Source organism: Leopardus geoffroyi, chromosome C2 (assembly GCF_018350155.1).
Source record: "Leopardus geoffroyi isolate Oge1 chromosome C2, O.geoffroyi_Oge1_pat1.0, whole genome shotgun sequence".
Taxonomy (NCBI): Eukaryota; Metazoa; Chordata; class Mammalia; order Carnivora; family Felidae; genus Leopardus; species Leopardus geoffroyi.
The window spans coordinates 153,317,010-153,329,119 of record NC_059333.1 but is presented as its reverse complement, the minus strand read 5'-3'; the positions used below and the strand labels follow the sequence as shown (position 1 = coordinate 153,329,119).

General features: G+C 48.9%; 1 protein-coding gene across 1 annotated transcript in view; it reads left to right on the top strand.

The window, feature by feature from the left end:
* ITGA9 (integrin subunit alpha 9) overlaps positions 1 to 12,110 on the top strand; it is a 345,274-nt gene that overhangs the window by 169,105 nt on the left and 164,059 nt on the right. The window contains 1 exon segment of the mRNA XM_045436561.1: positions 7,609 to 7,758. Coding sequence (XP_045292517.1) covers positions 7,609 to 7,758 — 150 coding nt within the window.

Below are 12,110 nucleotides of genomic sequence, written 5' to 3'. Positions count from 1 at the left end.
AATCTTGTCTCATGAGATTCTTGTAGTCGCTTGTGCTTTTCATAAAGTTTTGTTTAAAATTTTTTTCTGGAACTTTATCCTTCAGCTTTAATTTAAATTTTTGTTTGTTTGTTTTTAAATTTATAGGACTCTAAGTGAAACACTTGGCCTCAGTGTATTCTCTCATAAAATGGGAAATCGTTTCTGGCTACATGTGGAGTTCATAATAAGAATTCATTTTGTAATAGAGCGGGGTTTTTTTTAGCTCTTTTTTTGAAGTTGCCACTTAAAAATCATGATAAAAATAGTAGCCACAGGCGTGCCTGGGTGACTCAGTTGGTTGAGCATCCAACTTTGACTCAGGTCATGATCTCACAGTTCATGAGTTTGAGCCCCATGTGGGGCTCACCAGTGTCAGTGCGGAGCCTGCTTCTGATCCGCTGTCCCCCCTCTGTCTCTGCCCCTCCCCTGCTTGCAAGCTCTCTCTCAAAAATAGATAAAACATTAAAAAAATAGTAGCCACAAATAAAGGGGACGCTCCACCTCCCAGGAAGTGGCTCAGTTGGTTGAGCATCTGACTCTTGATTTCAGCTCAGGTCACAATTTCAGGGTTGGAGGTTTGAGCCCTTTGTCGGGCTCCACGCTAAGCATGGACCTTGCATAAGATTCTCTCTCTCCCTCTGCCCCCCTCTGCTCGTGTTCTCTCTCTCTCTCTCTCTCTCTCTCTCTCAAATTAAAATAAAAAAGCACTTACTGCTTGTGTTAGGTTTTTATATAATCGTAGAAATTAGTGTATCATTATAAATGTTATTCCTTTCATTGTGGCCTCTTACCTTTCTGAATATTCTATCCGTTTTCCTCTCCATGCTTCAGTTTGGATATTTTCTGTTGACTTATATTCTGGATCCCTGGTCTTCTGCTTTGTCTGGTACACAGTTGAGTATACCCTCTCTTGCCTTCACCACTGTCTTCTGCTTGGATTCCGCCTCTCATAGCCCCATAGAGCTGTGGGCTCAGCCAGTGCCTTGGGAGTAAATATGGTGTCCAATATCAGCCTTGGTGTGCTTCCCTTCTCTTTGGGGTCTTGGCCCTCAAGTCCAGGCGGCCTTAGAGGTTTTATCTTCACAGACTCATACAACTCAGCTCAGAAACTCGGCCTCTTGGCCACCACTTCACATTCACTTTCTTTGCTTCCCATCCCCCGCTGCCTCCAGATCCGTACACAGCGTAAGGGGTCCCCTCACTGTCCTTGCCTTCTTGTTGGGACCCTAGACTCTGAAGTCCTGCCTCTCTTCATAGTTCCCTAGTACCTTTAAACAGGTGTGTGTGTGTGTGTGTGTGTGTGTGTGTGTGTGTGTGTGTGAGAGAGAGAGAGAGAGAGAGAGAGATCCATCCAGCTTTTCTAGTTGTTACCTGTATTGAGGGTAGATCTGCAGTGTTACTCTATTATTATGAGAAATGTGAAATCCTCACCTTGCTTTTAAAAGAATCTTCAAGCGGGCACCCGGGTGGCTCAGTCGGTTAAGCATCTGACTCTTGGTTTTCAGCTCAGATCATGATCTCATGGTCGTGAGATGGAGTGGTGAGCCTGCTTGGGATTCTCTCTGTCCCTCTCTCTGCCCCTCCCCGCTTTGTGTTCTCTCTCTCTCAAAATAAATACATATACTAAAAAAATTTTTTTAAATTAATAGGAAAGAATCTTCAAGCTAATGAGAATTTTAAACTGTTATAACATTTGACTGCCATTTTAACCATTATGATCAAGGACATAAAAAGCATTCCACTTTGGGGCTTTCTCATTCCTGGGCCTGCCTGCGAGGCTGTCACGGGCAGAAGCAGAGCTGAGCATAGGCAGAAATAGGGAGAAAGGATACAGGAAAGGGACCAAAAAAAAAAAAAAATCACATGTTTGGAAAAAGAAAAAATACCAAGGCCTCTTTAAAAAACACTTAGAGGGTTTTTCCGAAACCAATTATCTGGCTTAATGCTAGTGGCTTAGTTGCTGACCTTCTGTGTTATTTGCCCATTTAAAGTGAGGCCAGCCCTTCCTGTTTTCATTTAGCTGACCCCTGCAGCTGTGACTTAGCTAAGAAAGATGAAAACCCTTCATTTCTTGGGGAAAAGCAGCTAAGTGGGGTTCTAATTCACGAGGCAGGTCGGGGATACACGGTGCCCTGGGCCCGCTTACTTCAGTCTTGGGGCAGGGAGGTGTGGAATCGAATCACCCTGGGCGGGGGAGAGCGGGGGTTCCCCCAGACAGTAGTGCGTGTCCTCTTTTGGGCAGGTCGGTGGGGTCTTGTGACTTGATACTAATTACACTCACCCATGAAAAGTCTAGGATTCTACAAATAAAAGGGACAGAGACTTTGAGGTCTCTGACAGCTGCCTCTGTGCCCCAGGGTAACAGGGCAGGGCACCGCCTCTCTCGTAGAAACCCCGGGGGTGGGTGGCACCTGCCCGTCATGGGCTTCTCCTGCTTCATTTCCCACCTGAGTTACTTGTATTTCATTTTCAGAGCAAGGTAACGGGTTAGAAGGAGAAGCCCGAGGGACTCTCCAGGAAGGAACGGGAGTCCATAGGAAGGCATCTCGCTCTGAGGCCCTCACTCCCTCTTGTCAGCAGACCTTGCGAGGCCCCACGACCCTCTCCAGGGGCCCCAGGAGAATGTATTGACAAGTGAGGCGAGCTGAGGAAGGAAGAAGACCTAGTCCAAAGGAGAGTAGAACCCGTCCCTGGAAAGATGGGTCGGTGGGCTATGCTATAGGCAAAGGGCCTGTGTGGGTCTGTCCAGGGAAGGCTGACCCTGGACACTGGGGCAGGGGGACAGTTTTGGGGGAGGAAAAAGGAGGCACCATGTTTTAGGCCCAAATCAGTATATTTGGGGAGATTCCTCGTGCAGTTCGAGTCTGGAGACAGGAAGGGGATTTCTGTGCCGTAGCAAAGCCCAGTATGTCTACGCCCAAGCTCAACGCACCCTTGTCCCGCTGGTACCGTGATGCTGACTGATACGTGTCTGTGCACTGGTGCAAGCTGAACACTAGGGCGTCCATAACTCTTGATGGAAGAGACGTCGTCCCCATAGCCAGTCCCCAGTCCCATCTCCTCTTCCTCCCAAGTCACCTTCCCATCCCTCCCCTTTGTTCCATCACCGCTGCTGTGTCCTGGCACAGGCCATCGTGATCTCTCCTCCGAAGCCCAATGGCAGCCTCCTCCTATCCTGCTTACACCCAGGCCTACCCCCATCGGTCTTCTTCCATGCTACAGCTGGAGGGATCTTTACAGAACACAGCTTCCTCCAGCCTCCTTCCTGGCCTCCCTGCCTCCCACCTATCAATGCAAGACACCAGAGGGGTTCTTCTCTAACACGGCCGCTAGCCTCATCTTACCCTCTTCCCAGTTCTTCCCAGCTCTCAGGATGAAGTCAGCACAACCTGTGAGGCCCCCTGAGAGCCAGTCTCTGCTTCAGCCTCTTCTCTCCCTACTCCTGCCCACAAGCCTGACTTTCCCACCTTTGGGAGTCAGATGCGATCCATTGGACGCCCGTGTCCCCTCCACCCTGCTGGACCACCCATGCTTCCTGCCTGCTCCGTGGGATGATGTGGTTCTGTCTTACAGCTGAGCCAAGGGTATCTCTCCTCCGGGCAGCCTTCCAACCCACCGGCCGAATCAGATGCCCCCCATTTGTGTCCCCACAGCCTCTTCTGTTTTGTGCATGTTACACTAGCTTGTCGTCATCGCTTGCCTGTTTCCCCAAAGGTCTTTTACCTCTGTCTCCCTTGGGCCCAGAACGTTGCCTGGCATCTCGTAAGCACCCAATAAATTTCAAATTGAGCGTATGGTAAGTCCCCTGTAAAACGAAAGCCACCGAAGATTCTGCCGCCAGCCCGGGTGTGGTCTCCACATGGGCTCCTTCAGCTTTTCAAGCATCAGGAGACCCCCGTAGAATTTTAGCGTGAAGACGTAGATTCTTAGGCCTTTCGGCCTGTCAGTAAGTTCAACTTTAGAAGCTTCAGTTCGTAGTGGTGGTTTTTTTGTTTTTTTGTTTTTTTTAAGCAGTAAAATGTCAGCGATTCCAGTCCGTGCCAGAAGGCTAAGCCTCCTCTATCCTAAGGAATTCTTCCGCTAATTGCAGTGCTGATCTGCGGGAAGCTTTCAGAAATGAAAAGGAAACCACCGAGTGTTACTGCTCCTTTTCCTTTGCAGCTCAGATAAAACAAACACAGCGTGGGAGGGCCGGGGTCCTCTGGGGGGGGGGGTGTTGGCTCCATTCAAAATGCGGGACCCTCCTCTGCCTCCACCCACGGCTCCGTGTGGCTTTGTTCCCTTCGGCCCAGAGCTACCGGGACATGTAAAAAGAGCCGTTTTCCAAACGTCTTAGTTAAAACAGGTTCGTGCAGTCAGTGCCAGAGCATCTGGATGTCGGACTTCATTACTCACCCCGAATAAGCCACACCATGAGTAAGGTTTCCCCCCGCGGTGAGCCAGGCTCAAGGGCCACGCGGCGAGGAGCGGCACTCGCTTGCAGACCACCCCCCGTCTCCTACTTGCTGCTTGTTCACACTCATCCTGGTGTGAGAAACATCCCCCACCCCTGCCCTGTGTCCTCTTAACAGATGACTTCTTAGGGTGATGTCCGAACCTAAAGCAGTTGGGGTAACTTTTTTTTTTTAATCTTTATTTATTTTCGAGAGAGAGAGAGAGAGAGAGAGAGAGAGAGAGAGAGAGCGCGAGCCAGTGGGGGAGGGGCAGAGAGCGGGGGAGACACAGAATTGGAAGCAGGCTCCAGGCTCCGAGCAGTCAGCACAGAGCCCGACGCAGGGCTCGAACACTCGGACCGTGAGATCATGACCTGAGCCGAAGTTGGCTGCTGAACCGACTGAGCCACCCAGGCGCCCCGGGATAACTTTTAAATAGTATTTTAGAAACTTCAGGGAAAGCAGTTTTGCTTCTGGTTCTAAGAAGGAGTCTGGCTCTAGCACTAATTGCTAGCTTTGGGGTGGAGCGCAGTTTATTTGAGCTCCTGAGCCTCTGTTGCCTCATCTATAAAATGGGAGCAATCATCTACCAAGCTCAGGTGTTACGCAGGTTAAGTAAAATAACATCTTGGCCAGTCTCTGGAACACATGCATTTGGTAGCCAGGAAATGATGAGTGATGTCTGTCTCCCCCACCCCCGGATTCAACCTTTCCCCAAGAATAAGGGACCAACTGGGGCGCCTGGGTGGCTCAGTCGGTTAAGCGTCCGACTTCAGCTCAGGTCACGATCTCGCGGTCCGTGAGTTCGAGCCCCACGTCGGGCTCTGCGCTGATGGCTCAGAGCCTGGAGCCTGCTTCCCATTCTGTGTCTCCCTCTCTCTCTGCCCCTCCCCCATTCATGCTCTGTCTCTCTCTGTCTCAAAAATAAATAAACGTTAAAAAAAAATTAAAAAAAAAAAAAAAAAGAATAAGGGACCAACTTATTTCAACATGAAGAATTTAAGTCCAAACCCTGAAGATAGTCAACCTTTAAAAACACCACTAAAGCATTTATTTGTAAAACCATTCAGTTGGCCCTCGTCTGTTGTTCTCCCACCTCCAACAGTCCTTAAATTCTGCTTAACAGAGTCAGCAAAGGCAGAAGAGATCTGGTTCCCAGGTGTGTGTTTTGCTCCCGGAAGGGACATGTATTAAAGATCTGTTCGTAAAATCTGAAGTCGGACGGAATTTGCTGGAAGCAGTTTATCCAAAAGTCTTCCCCATCACGCTCCTGGAGAGGTCCTATATTTTGTGTCTGCTGAACGATTGAATGTGTTCCCGGCTGTGTTTTCTGAACGCAAATAGAAATTGTCTGCAGGCCCCCCACCCACAGAGTCATTCAACGTGCCCCTGTGCCCTGTGCCCATGCTCCACAGTGAGCAGCCACAGGTGTGGCCACATCTGGCTCCCTGCCCCACACCGCCCTGGCTTGGGTACCACCCCCTTTCCTGGGTGTGCATAAGGTTTCTCCTCTGCCCTCCAGTGTCCCTGAGTGTCCGCTCCACAAACGACCTTACCCTTTTTCAAAGGCAGTCACAACAAAGGAGGAAACAAAGCAGAATAAAAACCCTCTTTGACTTTCTTTAACCTGGTATCTCCCCCTCCCCTCCTCCAACTTGTTTGGTCACAGACCCTTTTATCTTTTCCCCTCCTAGGGGACTGAGGTTAGTAGACCCCATCTTGGAGAAGGATGGGCCGTCGCCCATTCGCTTGTTAAAGCAGATTTGAGGACACACGTTGGTCAGTAAGGGCATCCATAGAACACGCCCTGTGCTATGAGAAAAGAGGCACCACGGCCCTCCATCCTGACTGGACCGTCTCCAGGACCCATGTGAAGCACAGAAAACAAACCGCAGGATGCCACAGGGTCCGATTTGCCTGCATACGCCTAGACTGGACGAATATGCAAAAACTGACTGGCGTATCTGCCTCTGGAGAGGGCTTCTGGGTGTCAGGGAGGGGTGGGAGCAGGCTCCTCGCTGTGCACTTCTTGGGAACTTTAGAACTTTCTGCTGTTTCGAACACAGCTCCGATCTGTTTGAAATTCCACCAGACTTCGCACAGACAGTGGTGTGCGGGAATCCTTGGCTCTGCTGACGGCCCTGTGGTTGGCTTCTGCCCACCTGCCCAGCTTCTCTCAGTCCCTGGCAGGGCCACTCTTCTCCTCTGCTGGCTCCCCGCATGCTGGCCCTCATGGGGGACTACCTACCTCTCCGGGAACCCAGAGACCCCCGGAGATGGTGACGCCTTGTGCCAAAAGGCCAAGAACTGCAGGCTTGAACAGATGTGACTCAAAAATCCTTGTCAGCCTTGTGGCCCGGGGGACTTATCTTTGTATCTTCCTTTTCCTTTTTTCCGTATGATGGAGGATGAGAGGGCCTAGTTCACAGGGCTTGGGCCCGTTGCTCATCTGTCTAGAACACCTGACACAGTGCCAGGCATCTTGTAGGTGTTCATTGTATGTTTGCTTCCTTCCCTTCCCTTTCCTTTCCTTTCCTTTCCTTTCCTTTCGTTTCCTTTCGTTTCCTTTCGTTTCCTTTCGTTTCCTGTTGTGACCATCGACCTGTCCTTCCTTTGGGTCTTCAAGCCCTTCGATTTCAAAGGCCAGAAGTTAAGACTTTCAATCCTGACTCCACTGACCACCAACCCTGGGAAGACCCTAGGCCCCCCAGTATCATTGGATTTCCTGCCCCGGCATAAGAGCCGTATTTATGTCAATACAAAAGGCCTTTGGTCACCAAAACGCCACGGATGCAAAGGGTTAGCCTGCAGTGGCGCACAGACGCTCTCCCTCCCGTCAGCTGGCTTCTAAGAATATTTGGAAGACGGGTAAGGTAATGCATTCCATATGCTAAAGAGAAAGACGATTTAGCACTGTGCGCGGTAGAGTGGGGAAGGCCCCACTGGGTCACAAGGTGACCTTGGATGAGACATTCCCTGCTTTTGGTCCCAGTTACCTCATCTAAAAGGTGCGAGCAGTGAAATCTTCCCTCACAAGGGTGGCCGTGAGGACCATGTGAGGCCATCCCTGTGGAAGACCTCCGTAAACTGTGAAATGCTCCGCACGTGTCGGCCAGTATTAGCGGTTAACGCGCGTGCTTGTTTATTGTTTCAGCGGAGAGTTCAGGACGTCATCAGTCCCATCGTGTTTGAAGCCGCCTACAGCCTGGGTGAGCATGTGACCGGAGACGAGGAGAGGGAGCTGCCGCCTCTGACACCAGTGCTCCGCTGGAAAAAGGGACAGAAGATTGCCCAGAAGAATCAGGTCAGAACCTTGAAGCTCTGGACCGGGGCCCGGGGTGGCAGGTGCCTGTGGCGGAAGTTGTGGCCCTGGCGGACTGTGGCAAGGGCACACCCCCTCTCTGCGCCTCCCTTTCCTGATCTGCAAAATGATGGAACGCATGTTTCGTGGGGGGTCCTTCTAACAGCCACATGAGTTAAACGCATTGAGGGACTATTCCTCATAATCCCTTCGAGGCCATGAACTGGTTCCTTGGCCCCTGAACCTGACACTTGTTCCTAGACTGTTTCCAGAGCCCAGATCACACAGTAGGTGCTCACTAAATGTTTTGTTGGTGAGGGCATGAGTGAAGTGAAGAAGCAAGAGCGTCATCTTGTCGGGGTGCCGGAGGCTCAGTGGGTTGAGCGTCCGACTTCGGCTCGGCTCACGATCTCGCGGTTCATGAGTTCGAGCCCCGCGTCGGGCTCTGTGCTGACAGCTCGGAGCCTGGAGCCTGCTTCGGATTCTGTGTCTCCCTCTCTCTCTGCCCCTCCCCTGCTCGCATGTGCACGCTCTCTCTCTCTGTCTCTCTCTCAAAAATAATTTTAAAGAATTAAAAAAACAACAACAACAAGAAAAGAACATCATCTTGTAGAACCAGCGGTTGAGTTAGAAATTTTCAACCCAAGCATCACTGGATGGCCCAAGCACTGCAAGTGTGGGTGGGCCACCCATCCCGTCGGGTACTCATCAGATTCTGCTGTGTGGAACAGAGCTTCAGAGCAATGTCGGGTGCGGACCCTACAAGCAGGAGCGAGCCTGTGAACTGATTCTGTACTGCAGCGCGGCCCGTCGGCCCTGAGCCATCCGTGAGATGAGCATCGCTGTCTACTATACAGGAAATATGCAAGGAATCTGGTCCCAAATCTGTTTTAAATCTTCCCTCAACATCCAAGATCACCACAGATCCAGGACGTTGGTGGGGAGAAGGTCAGGCAAAACTGCTTCTTGGCGAAACCAGACTCCTGTGCAGGTGGGAGCAAAGCTGTGGAACCACACGCTGCCCCCCTCCCCCGCCGACCGCTCTGAGCTCAGGGGAAAACTAGCACGTCAGTGAGCCATGCCTTGCAGATTAGAGCTGTGAACAGAGCCACAGAGAAGTGTCAGGTTTGAGATGTCCATCCAGATGTTCAGTTCAGTGGTGAGGTTTTTAGCAAGGCATCCCAATTCTCTACCAAAGTACCTCCCACGTGATCTTGGGTCAGGTTCCCTAGAAGCAGAGCCTGAGGCAGGCATTTGGGGGCACATGGTCCGATGAGGCTGTGTTCTTAGGAGAAGCTGAAGGAAGGGATGGAAGTGGAGGGACGGAGCAAGGATCTGGCCTCAGCTAGTCTAGCCTCAGCTGGGGAACTCGGGAGCACAAATTACACCAACAGGTTGTCTTCTCAGGAGGGGTACAAAAGGAGGGGCTGGCCTTTTGTACCCCTTGTTAGTCAACCATCGGCTGGCTGGCTGGCGTAGAAGCAGAGCGTAGGTCTTCTTGAAGGAGATTCTCTTCAGCTTTGGACAGTTCTCTGTGGAAGAATGGGGGGGGGGCGGTGAGCCGTTAGCTGCCTACGTTGCCGTCAGCAGGGTGACGGGTAGCAGTTGTACAGGGATGTGAGCAGGGCGCCCAGCGCCCGCAACACATACGCATACAACCTGCTGGCAACTCTGACTTTTCAGGTTCTCCTTTTGATTTCACACACGAACTTCTTTCAAAACACAAGGACTCTGGAAGGTGGCTGGTTATTAACACTTGGAGCAGGCTGGGGACTCGGTAAATCGGCCTGATCAAAGCCAATGATGCAGGGACAGCTTAGTATTAAAGTGCTATTCTTGGTCACTTCTGGTTCAAGATGGCTGACCAAGTACGTATGTTCACGCTTCCTGAGACCCCGTTACAATGATTAAATACGAGTAAATAGGGACGGGGAGGAAAACACTGTGGGGGAAGGGGCATCAGCCAATGAGAGAGTCTAATGAGAGTTAATTTTCTGCAGTGAGGGAAGAAGATGAAAGAGTGTTGGTGGGTGAACCTTGAACCATACATAGAGAGGCTGGGTGCCCGTCTACCCAGGGATCCAGAACGCTGCAGCCATGGCCAGGGCAGTGGTTTACAGAAGGGTGCCAGAGTGACAGGTGGGACTGAACAGGGAAGGGAGGTATTAAGTGAAGTTTAGTAAGTGGAAGAGTTGACTCTTCACCCCTGTCCTTGTCCCCATGTACTTGAGACATTCAGAGTAGCATGCAACCAGGCATTTTCTTCTCTAAAGAATTTAACAAATTGCTTGAGATAGTGTGGCTAGCTCCCCACAGGAAAGCCTTGCTTCTTCTGGCATTTAGAGGCTCCAATGTAAGCCTCCTACCATTCGTCCCCTCCTACCATTCGTCCCCAGATTGTCTAATCAGCCCTTTGGCCTTATTCCTAAATACAAATGGACAACCAATGAAACCTGAGATTGGAGGGGGCGATGTGGTACATTGAGAAGAATAAAAAGACCAAATGAACAACAGAATAGCTGACTTAGAAGGAAATAGGTTGTTCGGGGAATAGAAGAGATTATATAACCTTAAAAACCACCTTAAAATATATGTAATTAACACAAGGAGATTTCAGAATATATTCTGTCCGTTAGGAAATGGTTGGAATTTTTTCTTTAAAGGGAAGAAACAGAAAAAAGAAAAGTTTCCTAAAAATTAACTATATGGTTGCAGAGGCAAAAATTTTGTAGGATTAGAAGATAATGGAAAGAAATCCCCCAGTAAGGAGAGCTAAAAGACAAATAGAAGAGAGAGCTAAATTATCAATTTGAAAGGTCCTAGATTCAAGTAATAGGAATACCAGAAAAGGTAAACAGAGAAAATTTTAAAAGTTATAAGAGAGACAAAAGAATAAAATTTCCCAGAGTTAAAGGGAAACATTTTTTTTAAATTTAAAGGTCTCCCCAACTTACAAGCAGGATAAACCAAAAATATTCTAGATATAATTTCTAAGATATTTGTAATGTCACTGCTACTAAGATTTAAGGAAACTTCTAAATGCTTACAGGCTAGAGAGTTCAGGATTGGCGGTGGGGGGGGGGGCGGTGGATATATGTCCACTTACAACATTATTGGAATCAAACATACTAAACAGACCATCAGACTCCTGATTGGCAAGATTAGAAGCCAGAATATGGTGAAATAAGGCTTCAGAATGCTGAGAGAAAGTGATTTGAGACTGGAATTTTATACTTAGCCTAACAGTAAAGTATGAGGTTGGAATACAGTAATTTTTCAGATAAGCAAGAACCAGATAGTTTATCTCCCTAGGAACCCTTCCAAGGAAATAACTCTAGATGCACTCCAACGAAACAAAAGGGTAACAGCAAATTTAAAAACTAATTGACCAAATTAGAATAGGGGATCAGTGAACTTCAGGGAGAATGAAGCCGGCAATAGACAGAATAACAGAACGTAGCAAAACTTAAGATACAGTATAGATGAAATAAATTGCTTCTCAAATAAGAAAAATAAAGGCAATCGAAAACTCTCAGAAAAACAGAAATTTGGTCTCTGTGTCATGGTTGAAACATAAAATGTCATGGGACTTTGAGCAAGTAGAAGAGTATAAGGAAGAGAAGGACTTTGATACTAGAAATATTCTCCCCGAAGTGGAAGTTGAGCATTTGCACCTGTTGAGCCTGTTGCAGAGTTGAGCTTTGCACCCATAGAAAAGGGTATGTAATCATGACACTTGTCTCGGTTCTAATGTGAACAATCATGTAGCCATAAAATTAGCATTATTTATTGATTTTCGGTTATAGTATAAAATGTAAATGTCATTAAATTTGACTTCCCAGAGGTCAAAACAGAATGATGATCGAAGTTCTCTTAACATCTTAATCTTTTAAATCGGAGAGTCGAGAGGTGGTGCAAAACTTGATGAAGTGAGAGCTAGCTATTTACGACTTAAAATTACAGAGGTCATCAGCGGAGTACTACCTCTTAAACTGTGGTTGCTGAACCAGCCATGTCAGCCTCTTTGGGGATCTCGTGAGAAACAAAAATTCTTGGGCCCCACCCCAGACCCACTGAATCAGAAACTCATGGGGGAGGCCCCAACAATCCGTGCTTTGACAAGCTGACCAGGTGATTCTAAGGCAGCTGGGGTCTGAGAAGCCATGCAACAGAGGAGCTAAGAGTAATGATTTGCCTGTCCGCCTGTGAGAATTAGGAAGGCAGAGGAGAGGGGGCAATCGTGTGAGATAAGTTCCTGTCCATCGTGGCGAGAATTCAGTAAGAAAGTGTCTAAATCTGACTAATCATCAAAAGAAACACGTGGTCGTGTGGCAACATGTGGTTGCCCCTGGACA